Source organism: Varroa jacobsoni, unplaced genomic scaffold, assembly GCF_002532875.2.
Source record: "Varroa jacobsoni isolate VJ856 unplaced genomic scaffold, vjacob_1.0 scaffold_642, whole genome shotgun sequence".
Taxonomy (NCBI): domain Eukaryota; kingdom Metazoa; phylum Arthropoda; class Arachnida; order Mesostigmata; family Varroidae; genus Varroa; species Varroa jacobsoni.
In genome coordinates, this window is record NW_019213544.1 from 168,414 (window position 1) to 189,957 (window position 21,544).

The 21,544-nt window shown below is 41.2% G+C and overlaps 1 protein-coding gene across 2 annotated transcripts; it reads right to left on the minus strand.

Moving 5' to 3' along the window:
• Positions 1 to 687: 687 nt before the first annotated feature.
• On the minus strand, positions 688 to 21,049 carry Rab23 (RAS oncogene family member Rab23). 2 transcript variants are annotated; one of them, XM_086969015.1, is made up of 5 exons: positions 20,370 to 21,049; positions 19,247 to 19,485; positions 5,464 to 5,657; positions 2,462 to 2,631; positions 688 to 2,078 (listed from the first exon to the last, which is right to left on the minus strand). In XM_086969015.1, the coding sequence occupies exons 2-5, from the start codon at positions 19,362 to 19,364 to the stop codon at positions 1,889 to 1,891; spliced, it is 672 nt and encodes a 223-aa protein (XP_086825141.1). In that variant the 5' UTR covers positions 19,365 to 19,485; positions 20,370 to 21,049; the 3' UTR covers positions 688 to 1,888. The 2 variants fall into 2 exon arrangements, with proteins under 2 accessions (XP_086825141.1, XP_022692163.1); XM_022836428.2 differs by having other exon boundaries at positions 19,980 to 21,049.
• Positions 21,050 to 21,544: the final 495 nt, after the last annotated feature.

A 21,544-nucleotide genomic window follows, 5' to 3' on the forward strand; every position in this document is an offset into this window, starting at 1 on the left:
GCATAAGTTCAACGAAAATATGCTCCAATGCTGGTTCCCTACTCTTAAGGTTCACCTTTCCTGGACGCGGCTTTGGCACTGCGAGCGTCTTGAAATTAGGCTGCCCTGCTCGGCCACAAGGCCGCGTACGATTTCAGTTATCCCACAACGCTGCCACCAAATTTCGAGCGCGTAGAGTTTCGCTGGAGCTAATCGGCTCATAACTTCCTGCAGACCGCCAAACCGACACTTTCTGTGTTCTATGGTGAACGCTCACTTCTACCGTAGCCAGTTTCTAAGATGAATGTCTTCGTCCGCTTACCTCAGGGTCATATTTACTCCACTAAAACGAAACTCGGCTCCGGTTTCGATGGCCCTCGTCCTCGCATTTTCCTTAGTCTACGCAATAAAAGCAAGAGTTCTCTTAGCATCTTTTTCAACCAATTGAAAAAAATAGATAATCACACATTAATATACACCGATAGTGACACTTGATAACGCCTTATATTTGATAATAAATTTTCAAATTAGTTAAATTTCTCCAGTGAGCGGTTTGAGTTGAAAAGCATCTCAGGAGAAAATTACGTCTACAAATAAAAGTTGGGCACATTATTTTTAACTGTGCCAATTATCTCCTATTTTCACCAATAGAACTTCGACAGTTCCACCTCTATCTATACACATAACCGAACAAAAAATTTCTACTAATCTGTTTAAATACCACATTTTTATTATTATCAGGTTCTATTTTTATCCGCGCTATTTCATTTATATGTTTTATATATGGTAGTAATCGACATTCGGCTAGAGCAACAACAACCCCACCCAGTCGTGTTGAACTGCTGGGCAGTATTTAATATAGACAAATGATACTCTCTTTTACGCATTCTAAATAAATCACATGTTATCAGGGCCTATAGTAAATTGCTTTACATAATTGTACACTGACTACAGTCAGATAGTCCTATTCATAAGCTACACGCCGGCGCCCAGATAAGGACGTTCTCTATCAATTTACTTTGTTTGTGTTTATCTAATATTGATACAACGGATGGAAGCGGTAGGCCATACCTTCGAATGTTGACACTGTTTTTGTTTAGAATATAAATGTTTATGCAACAAATGAATCTGCGTGAAGTTTTAAGAATCCCGACACAAAGTCGCCCAGCTGTGTCAGCACGGTTGTTTCAGTCTAGGTCAATGGGGTACAATTTAAGCCGCTGTTGGGATTCCGCTGAAGTGCCACGCACCCGAAACCTAATAACATTGAGTTCTTTGATTTCAAAATATTGTGTCTTTGACTGAATAGTTCATTGTTTAGCAAAGCCACATCAAATAGCTGGATCATATTTACCATTTTCAGTTTCATTTCAGATTTCACCATTTTTCGTTTGATTTACGGTGTATAACTTCATACATGTATATAATCAAAAGGTCACAACCTTTTAAGTCTGTCAAATCTATCCAATTAAATCATCTTGTCGCAAGAAAAACTGTTTTAAAGCAATCTTAGCTGGATTTTTTGTCTCTCATCCTATTTCGCCAATGAGACAAAGTTATACCACTCCACAGTCGTCCATTCCTCTTTACTGCCTATGTATTGATACTTTTCAGGAGACCGAAAGACATCTACGCCAAAGTATGATTAATAATAGTCTTATAATGTTTATTCACATAGAAATTAACACATTCTTTTTTTTTTGTTATTTCTAAGGCCCCAAGCGTTAACTATGTAGTCAACCTGCAACAGTGATCATCTTGTTCAATACGTATAATCGGTCGAATTATGGCTAAACCCGTACGTCCTCATATAGTATTTCCTCTTAAAACCTATCTCCTTCTTCACACATCCGGTTATTCTTTCGAGCTGTGTTTGAAGGAATCTGAGGCCGTCCGTCCCATTCTCTCGCTACGTGGGTAGAAATCGTATACACCTCGAGCGTAAAGTACGTGGTTTCCTGTCGAGTTTAAGGCTGAACGTAGTGTTATTGTTGTTGTTGTTGTTGTTGTTGTTGTTGCTCTGAGAGAGCGATGCTTGTTTATGAAGATTGTCGTTGAATTCGCGCGTGAGCGCTTCCATACACTTCTCTGCTAGATACCTGGAAAAAAAAAAGAAGAGACACAAAATGGCCGGTGTCAACAATTTCAAATCGTACAGACGGGTTATCGAACAATCCATGAGAAGCACGGTGTAGACTGTATACTAGTCGTATATGAACGCTGGAGTTATGTTGAACAGTCTATGCGAGTTACACATACTCGATGTAGTCAATGGATTCGGTTTAAGTAAAATACAACATTTTACTTTTCACTAATTTGAATGTGTATAGACGATTGTATAGCAAACGTACCGGCTTAATCTCTGGCTGGTTGATAGTGAAAATGCTGATTACTATTGAGCTAACGGATTCTCTACACCTTCCTTTAACTCTAAATGGCATAAACGGGTCATGCTGGGTAGAAGGCATGAGTGTGAGCCTACCTGAAAGCTTCGTCAACGTTAAAATCTTGTTTAGCAGATGTCCTATAAAGCCTAAGACGATGTCTTCTTGCTGCACATTCGGCCATCTCTGGGGTGACCGTCGCCTGATCTGCCAGATCCATTTTATTTTGCACCAAAACCATTGGTAGAGATCCACACTCGGCCTCCACCTACAATATCAGCGCGCACAAAAACGACCGAAATGTACACTCTAAATAGAGTGCTGTGTACATGGCAAGGCTTAAACTGGAACAGTGACCTCTTAATAAGCCGACAGGCGAGATTTGCTTTTTCAATCATTTTTCTTTACAATGATCGAATATTGACAACAGATAATTGAGGCATGAAATTCGCATAACTATGCATACATACACGTACACGTAGGTACAGGTCATTGATAAAAGTAAGCCCCTTGGAAAATCTTTGACGGTAGTATTTCGTGTATATATTTTTGTTTATATATAAACTTTTTTTATAATTCCATTTTATATTACACTGCCTCGCCATGCTCTTCAATGTATTGGATTAATTGTCGCACATTCATTCATTGTAGCACAAAACGGCTATTGTATGAAAGAAGCATGAAGGATGTCTAATGAAGGGTGAAGGGGTTTACTAAAGGCTACGATCGAAACTATTAAGTTAGATGCACATGAATAAATGCTGCCATGAAGAACTGCAAAGTTCTCATTGGGTATCCTAACGTGATTAGGACAAATGGGACTTAATTTTCGTTCTCTTTTTTTATCTGTCTAGACCGTTCTACAACGGACCTGATCCTCCCCGTGAAACCTAGCTTATCCGCATAGCTATGACTATGATTGTGTTTTTCATTTTTAGTGCCCCGTCACGCTACATGACAATGTACTTTTCTATAAGTTGTATCAAATCGAGTTTTATCAAATGCATTCTCGATGGCTGGCTTTTACGATCATATTATCGTTATGCCGCTTTCTATTTTTCATTGATATGCTTATTCAACCGTATAAACCCAAGATTTGCATGTTATATATAATGTTAAATAGAAGAACGATGGTCAAGATCCACTTAGTCGGCGAATCTAGATCCGCAGTTTTTGTTATATTACAGCCTTTCATTGTCTAGAAACGTAAGAACTTACTTGTTTTTATACCAAATGGTAAAATCAGCCCTAAATAATCGTCTTTTTTTAGTTCAGTCATCGACGACTGTCAACTAGAGCGGTCGGAGCTGTTGCTGCTACTGTTGATATATTTTCATCCTTAGGATTGTTTTCATCTTGTTGCTATTAGCACGATTAACTGGGTTCGTATAATTGAAGATCTTGAATAACAGTTACATCTACAGTTGCATAAAAAAATTGAGCAGTGTCAAGAACAAACAGCTACTACAGTAGGTAAATATAGGTGTTCGACACAAAGCTTCCACAACACGACACCAGAGGGCATCAGCGAGCTAGGATTTCTTTAATAAATTTATATATATATATATATATATATATCTACTAGTATCTGGCTAAGCTATGCTATCCCAGGTGTGTGCTGAGTTCAACTGCCGCGTCCGTAGATCATTGCATCACAGAAATATAGTAGCTTTGAGCTTACATCATGTGTCATGTCCGACGCAATCATCCGAACCCTGTGGGACGCTATAGCTGATTCGTCAATCGTTTTGTCTGCTGTTAGCCATTGGCTCCTTCAGATCGGTGGTAAGCTTTCGCGCATTCAGCCTCCCAAATCATTATGAGCATACGATACTTCTGTCGAATCCACAAAAATACGTTCACATATAGATATAGCCTTAAACTATTATACATAATACAAACGCGAACACATCTGGGTATCGTTAATTGACAAGGTCCAGCGGCCTGCATTGACTGTAGGACTTTGTACGAGTGATTACGCGTGATCACAACGGCATCGTCGCCGACCATCGCGCACTGTCGCTAATAGGTCGTTCGAAATACCTTTTTGCTGCTTCGGGATATTCTGTGCAGACTCACGCGGACAGAGCGTGTACTGGGTCGCCGATAATCTTAGATATAACGGCCAACGGGAAATTTGCTCTGGCGGAGAAAGGCCTTGACCAGATATCGACTGAGTAAAAGAAAGGCCTGTCATTGGCATCGGAGTGGGCCAACGACAAAATGGCATAGCGTAACTGTTTCTCTTTTTTCGCCCCGAAAACGACATTAAATCATGTGCTATTTTTTTTTATGGTTACTAAACCCTGAGTAAATGGTCACGTGTCAACGAATGAATGGTCTTCATACAGTCGTTGAATTGAGATCGGTCTTAAACTTGCTCCTGTTAGGTATTAAGCAAACCCTTCAGTTCAAACGGAGGCAAAGTAACTGTGTTCATCATGACACACCCATTATTTATTACTATTTGTTAGATGTAACATTAACGCGACTGAATGCGGCGTTTGAATTCGAAGTATTAGATAGTTTTTACCATTTAATTAGTTTCTTTTTACAACTCACAGATAAGTTACTAATAATAGCAGTCGAAGCAAAAGAACGATAAGCGTAAAAGGAAGTTAAATCATTACACTATAGATTAATTGCAAACAATTCGCTATTTTTAACTAGAAAAATAAGAGCCTTTTCTAAGCGGTCCTATTATTATTATAGTGTTATAATGGAGTTCCTAGCCAAGGGTTCACCATAAAAGCGTCTACTTGAACAATTCGTTTGTCCTATTGGTACCAGTTAAGGGTCAGTCGCGAAATCCTGTTAAATTAATAGCAACTGGGCTCATTTACATGGCGCGTCATTGGCCACCTGAATGCTGGCTTCGGATCAAAAGGCCACTAGCCAAACGTTATGGGTTCCTGTTAAAACGCGACAGTTTTTAGAGCATTTAAAGTAACCATTATTACTATAGGCAATATGTTTCCCTTGAGAAATTCTGTCCTGAACGTATACTAATATGAAACAGTTATAGGGGCAGAAAGTATCATTGTGAACTTCACCATACTATTATATGCTATTATAGATACAATGGCACGTCAGTACAAACCTTGCTCCGCCAAGAATCGACCGCTTCGAACGAGTCGAGATCGCTAGAACTGAATGCAAGGATGGCACCATGCGCGCCCCGGTAATAGGCTCTCGTCAGTGCGTCAAATTCCTCCTGACCGGCTGTATCCCAAACCATTAGACGAATCGAACGTCCGCTCCCGATCTCGAGAACTCGCTCTAAAAAATCCACACCTAAAAACCGAACGAAACTCAACCCGATTAATTCAGGAAGGACAATGATTGACAGATAGATTCGCGAAAATATGATGTTGCAATGGTAGCGTATCTGCCAACCTGAACTGAAAGACACGAAGTGAGACGATTTGGGTTAAAAACCTAGCGTAAATACCCTTTGTTTCAAGCAGCAACAAGCCCTAAATAACAGCAGCTTTTTTCCTATGCGATACTATTATCATTACCATCGCCATCACGATGATTATCACCGTCGTGTAAGAGGTTTACAGCGATGCTCGCGCCCTGCTCCGACCCTTTACTTCTACCTCCGCCTCAACATCGACGACTGATATTACGGCCATTTTAAGCATCACTACTATTTATACCTTACGTGTTAGCTGCCACAAATGGACGGTCAGACAGCTCGAGTTGAAAAAGCCGGCGACGGAACACGGATTGCGAGCGAGTTTTCAGGCGATCTATAGAGACGGTACATCGTTAACACGACTGCTTTGCCTCGGGCCATATTGGAGTCGTGCTAAAGCCGTGGAGCCACCCACGGGGCACCTTCGTCGGGCGATCGCCGCCAACGTTTGACTGAAATTGTCAGCCAAGGCCCCTTTGATTGGTCAGTGGCAGATTTTCGTTGCCGCTACTGCCGCCGGCGTCAGCCATCACGACACCTTACGGTTCTATAAAGCGACGAACGCTGACGAAAGTCAAACAGCTACTGAAAGCGGACATTGTAGGTAGGACATCAAATAAAAAGAAGAAAAAAAAAAACAGAAACAGAACTGTTGCAAAAAGAAATCCAAATTTAAAGAAAAAGGTCTTGAAAATATGCTATGGCAACAACAACAACAACAACAACAAAACTGTACAAGATCTAATTGGCATCGCCTCCAATAGCTGTGCTTATGTGCCGCCTTTAAAGTCTCCCAGGTCAGGTGATTCGAAGGCGCCGAAGACATCCGGCAATGAAGAAGCAAGCATCCTACTCTCTCAATTTATTCGTGCAGAACAGTGTGGCCAGATGGCAACGAAAAACGAAGTAAGGAAAGCCGCACTTCTTCCTTTTCGTAAGCGTCTCTTGGCCACTGTGACAGCGGCGAACCGGGTACGTAGGCACAATCGTACGAAACATATCGGTACATTGGGGGATGCTTCTGATTGATAGAATAGTTAGTAGCTGCTTTTCTCGAGCGGGGAAGGCAACCTGCTAAATAAAAATACTATAGGAAAAGAATTACAAAAAAAAAATGCACGAGTTATCGATTCAGAAGGTAGTTTTCGGCGATATGGAATCATCTATTAATCTTGAAAGAAATCCTTTATCAGTATTTGTAACCACGGCGTCGAATGAGACGGCAATAATGGATACCTTATCAGATACAGACTGAAACAGACCCATGAACCGTCTGTACAGAACAATGTTTTTATTAAACTTAATGTTATTTAAGGAAAAAAATACTAAAATATAGTTAGTAAGCATCATTCTATAATAACGTTTTCTCTTTTTTCGACGCTTCAACGAACCCTCTTCGCATGAGTTCCGTCTTTAAAGCAGACGCCTGTATACATGAATAGGGCGCCATTATTTTTAGCTAATGTTTGTTGCTGCTGCTGTTGCTCTCGCCACGACTGTTACGTTGAATAGACGGGAATCGGCCTCCCGCACGAAACCTTTAGGTGAATTTGCCGGTAAAATATAGTAAAGAGCTTATAAATAATGGCGTACATCTGTGATACGAGCAAACATATTTCGGTAAAAATACAAAGAAAACAAAGAAACTTTCGCGAATATTTTTACCCGAAGTCCGTCTGTTCCTAATTAAACCTTCCTGACATTAGAAAGACAGAGCTGAGAACAACAATATAAAATCGGAAACATTTATAGAAGCAGCTTCTATCCTGTTGGACCCCTGGTCGTTTATGAAGTGGTCATTGTCTGACGCGTGTCGCCTCCTAAGAAAAGACACAGTTGTTGCTTTTATTTAGAACTTTGGTGAGTTTAGTTCATACGGCAGTTGGCCGTTCTCACGTTCCGACACCCCGTCGATTTTCTGCCTGCCAAAATGTAGCCACTTAAATTCTGCGCCTTCACACGCAGCATCCCGCGAGTCAACAAAGCCCAGACAGTTAAAGGCGAAGATATCTAGGCGATGGAAATGTTCTCCCTCAGAGTGTTGCGCAGCTAAACACGCACAAGCATCAGTTTAAGCAATACTTTCAGCTTGGAAAACTGTAGAAAGTTGAACGAACTTGCCGCAGTTCGACGAAGCGGCTAGCTTTTAGCATGTGAGATGTCTGTTGCTAAATACTATACTTACGGCATATCTAGGGGACTTTCTGTTTTCAGAAATAAAACGTAGCTGTACCCTGAACTAACTGATCCTGAACAGAAAATATCGTGACGATTAAAACACTTCCGTTTTTAGTCATATGTCAAATGACCCACCAATGTCTCATAGATTTCTAGTAACGTTCATTGAAAACATGGCCATCTGGTAGCTAATATAGCTTGATCCAAAGGTGATATTTACGACAAAGGGCCACCCGGATGTTCGTACCCAGTTTGAGCCCGTACCTGACGTGAGCATGGCTAGCACAAACTGGGCACTTGAACAAATGGCACATTATATCCGCAGTGGTAGAACTTTATCCATGATTGAACATAAGCTGAGCATGCTCGTTCTTGAAATAGCTATCACAATGAAAAACCACTTTTTTAGGAGAACTCAGTCGAAGTCACCATTCTGTTTCATCATGCGTATTATCTAGTATTGTGTATGGCCGATAATAATACCACTAATAATAATAATAAGGCCTATTCCGATCTTCTAGCGCGCTTTCTGGAGATCAGCTTCGACCTCGAGAAGACATTTACTTAATGTATGGCACATAGCTGCATGAAACAATACTTACGGTCGATACAAACTATGCTAGGACCGTTGACCTGTCAACGGTTCGAGCTATCTCCCAGCGTTAACGACCACATTGTATAAACTATACTCATCTGATAGCTATATTACATCTAGTGGCACAGCTGTTCCTGTTTTAAAGGGCACCAATAGATTTTATTCGATTGTTCAATCTATTATCTAAATTGACGTTGAGCTACTATTTGCCTATAGAAGTGGTCCTTTTTAGCGTGGCCTGACGTAACACGCATGGCCGGTTCTTTCCTAATACTGCATCTGTCACAACTCATCGCGTGGATATTCATAGCAATCCTGGACTCGACAGTAACTGAAGCATAGCTATACAAATATTGTAATAAAGCCTGCATATTGATTGAGATCGCGAATACCGGCGTCCGTTCGCCCATCGAGATGATGGGACTTGAGAAGCTGACGTTAAGCTGAGTGTACGGAACCTGCGCCGATTTCAGTTCAGCTAAGCGACCCATCGTGGTCCAAGTAGGCGAAGAAAGACTGAACCTCGACGTACGACACTCAAGTGCGGTTGGTCGATCGATCAGCCAAGACCAGCTGACCTGTGTATCTGTGCGGTCAATGTGGTGGGACTAACCGATTGAAGCGCCGTAGACCGCCGCCTATCGAAGTACAAAAATGGTCGACTCGATTGCAAAATGGACGAGGAAGAGAAACGCCAAAATAGAAAACCGGGAATGAAATCTGAGCGAAAATTCGGCCGACCGATGACTGAAAATAACGCTGAATTCATCAACCTATGTTGCACTGTCTGTAGCGTCAATGGGTAGATTTCCTGACAGATAACAACTGTAATAATTAAAACAGGGATGATACGAAACGCATTAAAACGCGGTAGGGTTTTGCTGACGACTCTCTTGGCTTATATCGTCTCTTCTGTGATTGCCGACAAGTAAATATGGCTAATTAAGTCTGTACTGTTTGAGTTAGATAAGTATTTTATAGCTGATTTTTTACACAGAGCCAAAAAATAGGTAGCCCATAACATTTAGCACTTTCTACGATCCTGACCGCAATAGCGAAGGGGAAGCTAGGCCTCAGTAGCGGAGTAGTCCATCGGAACAAACTTTCGAACTAAAACGGTCACTGAGCTGTTTCCGCAACAGTCATTTACAGAAGATGTATCATAGATGGGAACGATTCTGGGCGATGGGCTTAGTAAGTTAATCGAACTAATTCACTTAAACAGTAGAAATATGTCACTCTCTGTTCGAGGTCACTATAATAAAACCACTACGACAGCAGCAGCAGCAGCACGGATACGTTTGCTTCGTTGCCTATACCTTGGTGGAGCTATCTTTCAGTCCGTTTAACGGGGCGAATCGGGTAGCGGAAATTCATCTCCACAAAAAAAGCGGCATGTCATTACTGTTCAATGATTTCAAATTGGCCCGCGAGTCGCTCTCTCGTTTTTTTTCGATCAGTGTGCTTGCTTCCGAAGCGGCAAAGAACGGCCCGCCGTAATGTTTGACTGCAAACGTCACGTCGATTTATCGTTGGCAATAGTAGAAATGGCAAACGCGACAGAGGTTCGGCGCTCACTTACGGAATGTTAGCTTTTTTATTTTTGTGTTTCATTTTCATCCGCTTTTCTGTTCGATTTCGTCGATGGTTTCGCCTGTTCTTCTTCCTTGTCGGCTGCTGAACTCATGTTGTAACAATATTATTCGCTTTTAGCCAAATAATATCGATTTTTTCGAAGTGGAGAGAGAAAAAATGCAACTCAACGGAGGGATATATAATAATAAACAATAAAAGACATCTGAAATAGCAACTATGAAGCTGCATCAAATATAGGGCAGTTCATGGATGTTTGTACCAAATCGATCTATGGAGATATGTCTTTGCAATTGAACATAATGGTCGATGTTTTTTTCAATATGCATTGATGCTAAATGGATAGAATTTAACAGTGCTGGTCAGTCCCATACGAACTAAAATAGCCTTTTTGTCTCATTTTGAAACTGGCAGCGGTTAACCGAACGTCTAGAACGGCAAGACTATGCTTATGCTACGCAAAATGGCCATATTCGTATTGTATATGACCTAACATGATGATCTTCCATAAACCAATCTGCCTATAGTTAAATAAAGGCTTCGAGAAGTATTAGCTTTGTTTTTCGGCCAACTTTCGTGCGCACCCATGACGGCTTGCAGTAAATACGGAATCACATAACGAAATGTCTTCTGTTGTCATCACATCCATTATGATATACAATATGCAGCCGTTTCTCTCTGTCAGAGATAAACACTGCCATTGATTAAAAAATAACACATTTGACGAGAAGTAAAAGATAGATAACAAATAAAATGGGGGAAAATAAGTACAGAACAGGGAACAATAAATCATTCGTTTGACATCAAAAATAGCCAGTAATGAAGCCTGTCGTATCTGAGTGGTCCACTTTGGTCTTCGACTAGAACGTTGTTGTGTTGCACAATCGCCGATGATGGCGCCGATCGGACACGCGCGAGTTAGGCTCTCCAGTTATCTTTATTAACCATTGTTTGGCGTGTTAGATGACAGCTCTAGTGCATCGAGATTATCGATTCGAGAGGAGACGATTTTCTTCTGTGAGACAATCGGAACCTTAGCAGGCAATCACCGATACTAGGGAACTTGAACCCACGTTGATGATCGCACTACATGAGGAAATCAACTTGAGATCGAAGAATACCGCATTGAAACCCTGATTTCCTGGCGGTATTTTACATTATTTGTTTTCGATCGAGACACGCTCTCGACTGTTGTGTTGTCGACCCTCTCGAGAACCATGTAACAAATTTTGTAAGAACATGAAATACTAAAAACTATCGCCCTCCTTCATATTAAAAAGTATCTCGTCCTAAACAATTACTCATAAATCAAATGAATTGAGCGATTAACCTTTTTTAGATTTTTTTCAAGCATAAAAGTGAGCAAAAGTGATTCAAACACAAACCCAAGACTCGTTTCGATCCCGGCCTCAAACCCCTTTGTCGGCTTTGGCACTCATTATGACCGACGAGTTTCGACTACTTCGCTTCTATAGAATATTCATGTCTACGACGACCTGTCCTATCAGTGCACGGCCATATTTGCGACTTAAAGTTTTCTTAGGCTCCAGCGTCATTGGCGTCCATCTAAATACATACATTTTCTGAATAGTTATGCTCTTTGTTCAGAAACGGTTCCACTAACTAAAAAAAAAAAGTTAAATATGAAAAGCAGTTCAAAGATGACAGGTACTTTGGTCATTTCGCATATCACTGACGATCTAATTGGGGAATAGCCTCTTGTACTGGTAAACATCGATAAAGCGATTTGATAATGAATGAAAAAGCCTTTTATTAAAACAAGAATAGAGGATATATCATCAGTGAAGGCGGACCAGTACGTAATCTGTCTATAACTTCGGTATCGCTCGAATGCCGATACCGTAGAGCGGTTCTGTTACGTGAGACCACACTGTGCATTTGTTCCTCGTATGGCCTTTACGGTGTAAGCAATAACAGGTAAGCCATCGCAATGATAAGAAGAGGTGCCACTTCTTCCTTCTACGATGGTGATGGTAACTTATATGGACGCTCAAATACTATTTTCGTTACATAGCACAACAATGCGTCTGAATAAGCACCATCTCTGTCTATGATAATCAATAGCGCCAGAACATATAAAACAGTTCCAGTAAAAATTAGATACCGTGTCCGAACTTCGAGGATAACAATCGATAAAAGTTTCACTCAGTCATATTTACTATGGCCATTGTCATCCGATTAGTTATAAGCGTTGCAAACCCTTGTTGAATTCCTGCGTTCTGGTAAAGGGCTCGGCGATTCTCTTAGCTACGTTAGCACCTTCGAAAAAGCTACAATCCCGCTCTCCTTCCTATTACCTCCTCATTTTCGACAATTTTTATCTTAGTTATTCCTGCGGTTTCTCGCGATCGAAGAGACAGCGTCACGAGTAACTCATCGAAACAAAATTAGACCAGACTGGAACTGCTCGCTTTAATCACTATAGTGATTGAAAGGAATTGGAGATTCACTTTCAGTCTGCCTATGCGAAAATCAGTTAGTGACTTAATTATTTAGCGGTTGCAAAAAAAAGAAATTTTTCCCTGTAAAGAAATGGAAGTCCTTGCACTCCAGTCGCTATATAAATACTTCGATTCAATATAATATTGATATTACTTATAACATGCCTCACGCTAAAGACTACTGTAATAGATTATATATATATATATAATGTGGCATGAGCATCTATATTAACATTCTGGGTAAACATCCTTTAGAGAATAAACTTGTTACAGGTACCTCAACTTTGAATCATTGTTATTAGATAATCATACGCATAATTGGTTTTAAAAAAGTTATCAGTCAGACGATCTGCATCTTCCTAACAGTAATGTATTTCGAGCTCACAGTGTAAGCCTGCTGTAGGGCTTTCCTGTGAGATAGATAAAACCGTTTGTCCCTCTTGATTCGGCCAACATTTTTTAGGATAGGGTAAGTGATACGATATATGTATTGATATCTCAGTCATCGTAATTAATTATAACAATAGAAGTGGAGCCTCGACTATTCACGGATTAGGAGAAATCCGTGAATCTATCGAGTAGAAAAGCTTTGTCGATGAGGTATCAGAACCGACGTCACGACCACCGTCGGCGATAGCCAACGCCCACACCTTTAGGGGGGAGACGATCATTAGCAGTCTGTCCACTCGTCCTGCTGTTGAAATCGATCCATTAACCGCCACCCCATCTCAACCAAATACCCGATGATGAAATGTTACCATTATTAGCCTCTCCTAGTAGCAGTACTAGCACTGTAATTATTCATGTACATGTACATTAATTTTTTACACCGGGACCGAAAAAGGGTGTTACCTGCCAGCGTCGACGATCGACTGCATGCGATTCACAGTCAACGTTTAAAAATTACTACCCTCTCGCTTCTTTCCCTCTCTCTCTCTCTCTCTCTTGCTCATTTGTTTTCATCTTTGTCATGCGGTCTTGCTCGTCCTTGTCTAAATAGCAGTTTTAATTGAGCGGTTCGCGCTACCGAATCGTTTGCGTCTAATAGACACGCTTTCCAATACTGGCCAGCCGGCTGACTTTCGCCTAGTTTAATAGCTCTGATTCTAGATTCAGTCTGGGTCAATTCAACGATACCTTCTCTGTACCTAGGAAATCTGACCATAGATACTGTTTTTTGTCCCCTCATATAGCCGTCTTTGAAATCAATCCAACAACATATATAAATATACAACTGTCATCAAGAGGCGTTATGGGTGTATTATATATACGTATGCTGCACGCGTTACAAAACTGATTCAGCCTTTACTGAAGCTCAACTCTATCAGTCTATTTTTAGAAATTAGAGTAATCTTGCAGCTCACATTTCACGTACCGTACGGCGTTCATTCATTAAACTTTCGCTATGCAGCTTTAAAACGTTCAACGAACGCTCAAAAAGGACATCTGGGGACCTACATCGGCGCGTTATCCTAATGCTTTCATTGGCCTATATCGTAACCGCTGCATCCTATCTATAGTGTCCACTAGTAAACATTTGTTGCACAGTGAGTATTGATTAAGGTTATATCGAACATATATTATATATACGAAAAGGTAGGTCACCATCAAGCAACGTATTTTGTTGCTTACAGGCATCAAGACGCAGCGTCGAGCAAAAGTTACGGATGTACCATGGTAGAACGCCGCCAAAATAGGATAACTCGAATGATTTTTATTATACGACGACGTACGTTTTTAAAGCAACATTATAAAGACAAGAGTCGAAAATGTTGTATAGCCATGTTGAGCTTCAAACGAGTAAACATTAAAATTACCTCCTCACATAAATTGTATAGATCTTACTAAATCACGATTTTTACTTGTAAATTACTTGCATGCTTAGATAATTCAATATTCTAAAGCTATATATATATAATAAAATGTTTGTCTCGAGCTGTCAGGTTCGCACATAACTCTATTTGGCGCACTCAACTTTACTATCTCAACTTACGAGTTCTAATCTCAGAAGCTCAACCGTAACTGACCTGCCATGGGCCTCAACAAAGTAGTGGCTAAAATAGAAAGTCAATAGTTTATGACTCGTAACTATCTGCTAAACACAACATAAACACGATAGATAACTTCCTTATGAGTAATAATTAACGGCCAAACCGAAACTCGATTGATACGAGGTATTCAAAGAATACGTCGATAGACACACAGAGTCGCATCTATCATTGAACTTTGGCCTTTATATCCGATCATCCACAATTTGTGATATCTACTTGAAAAACCGTACCACAAATCATTTCGTGATAATGCATTTAAAATTATGATGCCGTAATGCTGACCTCATATACATAGACAATTTGATTAGATGCTTTACTAATAAATATAGATAAATTATGTTTATCAAAGACATTTCTGATATTGATCATAAAAGGAGCAGAAAATCTTCAGTTAATTTATATAATTTATAGACAAACCCCTAGTCTAATAATGTAATTAGTGGATATCGTATACGTGGAGTTACTAATAATGACTCAGTCCGCTATCATCAATCTCACACATGGGTCGCACGGCTGATCCGAATGGCGTATCAAAAATAGAACTTCCCTAGCTTCCACAAGCTGCACAGATAAAATCTAAGTTTGAGTTAGGACAACCCATCATTGGTTTCATTTCGGAACTGTAAATAGCCTGCCACGTACGAACCACAGTTCTTCTTCAGTCAGAAAAGGTCAGGGAATCGAATAGGAACCGAATAATTTATAAGTGTCTCTATTTTGACCACTGTCCAATCTAGATCGTCCGGCCGTTCTATTATAATTCGAGAGTATGTTGCCTTTAAATTATATTCCCGTTTTAGCACGTCAGCAAAAACCGGTCACCAAATTGTTTAGGCGTAACCAACTACAAAGGACGCACAATGTCTTGCTTTCAAATGACTTCGATCAATGATCTATATCTTCGCCGTCATCTACGTGTAATGCATACAGGCTTACGTACTGTAGTCGACACACTTACTCAGTGATAGAAGATCCTTATCGTTATTCGTGAAGATGCGTCTAGAGCTACCATCACGTATTACGGTTTAGTATAGCCCCGACTCTCGTCGCATATGTAAGTTAAGTTATATATTATATTGCTCGCTTTGGCTAAATCGCATTTGCAGAAGGACCGATGAGAATCTAAGTTTTGTTCATCTACTTAAAATAGCAGCTGCAATCAGTGTTAACCCCATTCTACCTTGGGTTGCGGAACACTTGTAAACTGGCGTTTATATAAATAGCGTTCTGCCTTTTCTTCAGCTCGCACAGAACAGTCACTTACCGTAGCCTAAAACAGCGCTTAAAGCCGCTAAAAAAAAAACAACCGTAAAAAGACCGCTTTATGCCACTTTGCTTCAGCTGTATCGTCCAGCAGTGCTTGTGCCGCACTGTGCCGTAGCATCTGCGTATTTGCATCTGGCTAAACGCGTGCGTTTCTTGTGCCTCATCTTCCCGCCCCGTAGTGTTTTTTTACGATTTTTTATTTTAGTAAAATCGATACGCAACCGGACAACGGGCAACACCTTAACAATGACATTGAGATAAACGACGGCGTTCGGTCCTCGGTTTTTTGTGTCAATTGGCGGCTGTTGATACATTGATAACGCGCAAAAACGTGGGAATCACTTCACAATTCATTAAGGCGGGCTGTTCTTGCCCATGGTGTCCCACTAGGACTGGACGATTGATTTGATTAGGGTAATGCATTACACGATCAATTAACTCATTGAATTTATTTACCTATTATTAATCATCTGTCATTGATCCTAAATAAATATGTAAAGTATATAGCTTTGATAGTTCAATACGGTGCTAGTTAGTTAACGAGAAAATTCGAGCCGAGCAAGATAACGTCTAACCGATAACATAGTTGTAGATTTAAACTCTTAAATTCAGAGTTGAACTTTTGGCCTCCGAAAGCTCATCTGCGTACCGAGCCTGCGTACTGAGCCTGGTAACTTAAATAATTATGACTATTCTGAATCAGTTGCATAGCAGTCGATATTATTACTATAAGCCGAACGTACCTACGCGGAACCCACAGACCTATTTTAGAGGCCAGCACGCATCTATATTTATGCCAGCTCCGTTTCTGTTAAGGCCATTCGTTAATCTTACCATTATTGTTATTATTAAGATAATAGCGATTCCATAGAAATGTATTGAGCATTTCTAAAATGCAACCACAGATAAACTTACCTAACAACTAACAGATAAACCTAACAATTGAAGGCCTCGTCGTTGAAATGCGACGTTCTTCAATCAAGTTCGACTGGCGCGGCGAATCATTGAATATTACTATGTACAGTAGATTCCATGTCATCGTTGACACGTATCCATGCTTAGCAGACGGTAGGCTGGACTTTTGCGAAACGCTACGAGAATGAGATAGTTACATTCAACGCACGCAAAATACTGCCGTAGAAATACCGTGTTCTTTTTTCTTTCACTAATTACATTTCGACATAAATGGTGGATTGAAAATGTTTTCCCAAACAAATTTCTTGTTAACGTTGTTAATAAACAATATCCGAAAGCTTACTTTCGTACGATGGCGACCTGATCTGTATTACTCGATATTTACAAAGATAGCTTAACTAATTTCATTCGACTGTTATCTTCTCTGATGAGAATCAGAGCCTCCTTGAATCTACTGTCTATACGCGTTTCTATGGCTGTCGGTGAATCGCATTGTTGGCGGCGGCTCGTTCGTAGTATGTATGCTGATATATAAAACTAACAATGCAACAGTGCTAAACCATGCTTAAGCCCGCTGATGGACTGAGTGTTTACTAAACCTCCGATCGACAAATCGCGATCCTCAGTTTACCCACATCTTCTTGCGATAAACTATATTTGTTCGTGTACGTGTATCATCAATGCATAAAGTACGCGGTTAAAAATGATGTAGGCATACACACAAGAGTTTTGCTAATAGCAGACGGTAGATAACGCTGATTTTTTTCGGGCTAGAAAAATGATCTCCCTTTACTCGTCTTATTATCGTCGCGTTTGAATTGTTAAAAAAAACTGGGTAAAACAAAACTGGCGTTACCGTAATACTACCGATCTATCTACTGGCCAAATGTGCACGCGAAATACACACAGAACGACGGCTCTCCTGGCGAATTGAGCCTTCCCTAAATTGAGGAAACGAAAAATTATGTATTCCTGTTTCAGCGCTTACGACCCTGTGAAGAAAACCTTCACTGCCATTGGCTTGATATCACAGGAGGCAACTTTGGATATTTAGCATCGGCCTTTCGTCAGCTAGAAGAGTCGAAAGCCCTTTTAATTAACGGATGATCACAGGATAATAGCAAATCGAAGTCGGGTAACAAAACTTTTTTCTTTTTTTGCCGTACCGCTGATTAGTGGCTGATGGACACATGTGGATTAAACCTTCCTCCAAAACCGATGAACCAAAGCGGGCAAATGCTACAAAAATACCACAGTCAACCAGAACGCGAGAAAACTATCGTAACACGTGTTACTATTAACAGGACACGTTTCCACTCAGCAAGCATATCGCTCTCTATTGGTTCCCTTTGAGTAGGTTTTCGTGTCCATCTGAAGGCTCCCGGATCAAATATTGATTGTACTAAACTTATGTATATTTTAGCTTGATACGGATATTAGGCTCCAACGGGAAACCAGGACCATTCATGGAAACCCAGTTCTTAGAGAGAAAAGTAAAAACAACAACACCATGAATGAATCTACAGAACCTTAATAATGGATATGGCGGTTTACCACAGAAACTACTCAAGTTCTGTGAATTCCACTTGCGAAAGATTAAATACTCCGTATTTTGGATATAAGCTACTACGAGACCCGGATTGATTTTTGGCCATCGGTGTATTTCGTGTCACATGTCCGATGCACCTTTTTGTGCACTTCAAACTCATCTAGCCCATCCAGAGGACCCACTTTGCTTATTCTACTTCATCTAAAATGTCTATGAAGCTCAATAATGCACTCATGCTCTTCAAATGGCTATGTCTGGAATAGGTAAACGATGTTCCAAACATGCTGCTTGACTTCCTCGCTAGAATTATGTATGTTTCTGTGTTGCACCGCTCAACTTTTAACAACGTAAACATACACAGCGACCTGTTTACGTTAATTGTACCAAAAACGCTATTTAGCCATGAAGAACTTCTCGTCGGAGGAGTAGCTCAGACAGCTATTACTTTTAAGCATTCGTGTTTTCTATGGCAACGGTACAGGCTTTTACTCTAGTCTTTTTTCCCGATTTTACTAATGCCTTAGCCTTCTGTCTACGTTTGCCGTTCAGTGGAACTGTGGTTTCCTGCTTCTGGTTTTTGCCGACCTGAGGGCCATTACATATGTGTTATTTTTTTTTGCAAGTGCTGTTAACAGTATATAATATTAATATTTTTACAGTTATTAGTGTTTTAGGTAACCGGCTTAAAAATAGCGGTGCTGGTTCGACCCCCACCCCCCCCCCACATCGACATATACTACATAACAAGTGTGATGAATTAAAGAACGTTTTTTTAACATGTATATTTGATCGCGAATAGATCAAAAGTTTGCTGTTTGAATAATTTGATAATGAAAATTACACTTCTACTAACCAATGGTTTGTTTGTAGCTCTGCGAGAACACCCCTCGGCAGAACCTCTGGATGAGGGAGCTCTTTCCGACAGCCCCATTTCCGACCACGACGAGCTTCAGGGCCAGCTCGTCGGCCATGGTGGTACGACACCACTTCTGCACGGCGAGGCTGGCGGAAGGCCCAACACAACGATGACAACGGCGTACGACACTTCGCAGCAGCCTGCATTCACGCCACGCAAAGTTCACCCCTCACCCCCTAGATAAACACACAGAGATATTCGTGAAGGTACAAACACTTAAGGACACAAACAGACATACACTGACAGCCACTTAATACACCGGCTGCGCAATCGGTCCGAGGTACAGGCGTATACAACGCTCAAATACAGCGGGAAAGATGAAAAAACTACAGAGTTTTTGCTAGTCCACTGCTTATGGGATCAGCGACGGTCGCTCCTTATTTAGAGCATCAATCGCCACTTTACACTACAGATCAGGAGCGCTTTTTTAAGCCGTGTTTTTCGTTAAGAGTTAACGAAATTCGCGAGACTTAAGCGACCTCATTGAGCACATATATTGATGGTAGTCGCAAGTTGCGGCCTCACTAAACGGGTCCAGAGGTACTCCTTTGCTTTTTAGATACGCTCGGCAACGATAAGGATTGACTATCATAATCATTTCACGCATACACACACATTCACAAGGGCGGTACACAACGACGAACGCTTTAGGACTACATAATCTACTCACGCATCGACTAACGTGAACCGATGTTATGTACACCTTGTAATAAGCGCACAACCGCGCCTATAAAAAAGTTTTTCTATTAGATTGTGCTGCACTGCCAGCAGATGCAGTTCTTTGCGCTATAGTAATAACAATAGCAACGAATGCCGTTGGACGTAATACAGCGGTCGTCGAACGCAGACGTTAATTCGCCGCTGATCGAAATGCCAGGAATAATGCCATGCAAGTTCGTTCTACCATCACCAACATCGGCTACATTATGATCTAGATCAGCAGCGGCCACCAGCTGCTCCACATACAATAGCAGTCTGACCAAGTAACAGATTCAACAAGTGCGGTAGCAGGTCAACGCAACGACGACTATAGGCTAACGTAATGCCAATTAGTAGTTACAAGTAATAGCAACGTTCAACAACGGTGTCGACTACGATCCGGAACCAAACGGCGCTGGTGTGATTCACTGAAGGCCCGTCAGCCTGCTTCTCTGTTTTTGGGGGCCAGCGCAGCGCCTGCAATCGTGGTCGTCGTCGTCGTCGCTGCTGCTGCTGTTACCACTTCGACGGGATTACGCCTGCTATTGCTATCGCCACTGCTGCTGCAGCCGTTACGGCGCTGCCTGGTCTTCAACGAACGAGGGCTACGATGCAGCTGTTCAGACCCTCGCCGAGCGAAAAATGAAGACCGGCAGACGAAGTCCGGTCACGGAACGAAGCTTTTGCTGAAAGAAGACCAAAGACCGTCTGCTCACTTCGGCTGCTGCTTCCTTCACCCCCGTCTCCGCCGTCTGGATTTGCCGAACCCGGTACGCATAGTGTGTTGCAGGTCTGGCTAGTTGTGCTGACGTTACTGGGGGCACGCTGTGCGTTTTACGGTGTTGTTGCGTTGAATGGCGGGATTTCGTTAAGCCAACTCGACACCGTAAAAGCATGGTTCGTCCCGGCGATGTGCTTTCGTGACGGAGACGCTCGCTAACTGGTGACACAGAAGAGCATAAAGGGCGTCAATTATACAAGATGACAGGGAGCTAGTTTGATAGTACTACTTGAAGCTCTGTAGAATAATGGATGAATGTTAACCGGAAATAAACTGGGCCGTCTATAAGTATTTGCTGAGATGATTTTACAAATTCGAAGCGAGGTTCATGCAAATAGAATTGATTTATTGCCATTGAACCTGTGTGGAAAACTGGAATTGTAGGTAGCTTGCGCACGTGTGGCGCTCGAAACAGTCAACGCGGATAAGTCACGAGTCTGTGCCTTTAATATTCATGCTAGTAATAATATATACTTTACCTTACATTCTGAACGGTACGGTACGCACCTGCCCTAAAGAACTGTACCAGCTTTCGATGACCTTTGCGACCGTGTTCTAGAAATTAGTTTTATGCTAGTTGGAGAACAGCAAAACCTGTTCTCCAATACGACCAAAGCTCTTGAGCGACGAGAAAACCCACCAGCACCCATGCAGAACTTCCAATTTGATTATTCGTTTTCCAGTCTCAATGAGATCTACTTTATAGCCAGTTTACAAGAAGCTGTTCATGGACTTATCTTAAATTTTCAAATGTT

Bases quoted from the DNA above. Each gene is read 5' to 3' on its own strand.
- Rab23 (XM_086969015.1), bottom strand. From the start codon at position 19,364: ATGGCCGACGAGCTGGCCCTGAAGCTCGTCGTGGTCGGAAATGGGGCT. The intron at 5,658-19,246 runs GTTAGTAGAAGT...TTCGGTTTTTAG, and splicing joins GAGCTACAAACAAACCATTG to GTGTGGATTTTTTAGAGCGA. The intron at 2,632-5,463 runs GTTTGTACTGAC...CTGATATTGTAG, and splicing joins TCGATTCTTGGCGGAGCAAG to GTGGAGGCCGAGTGTGGATC.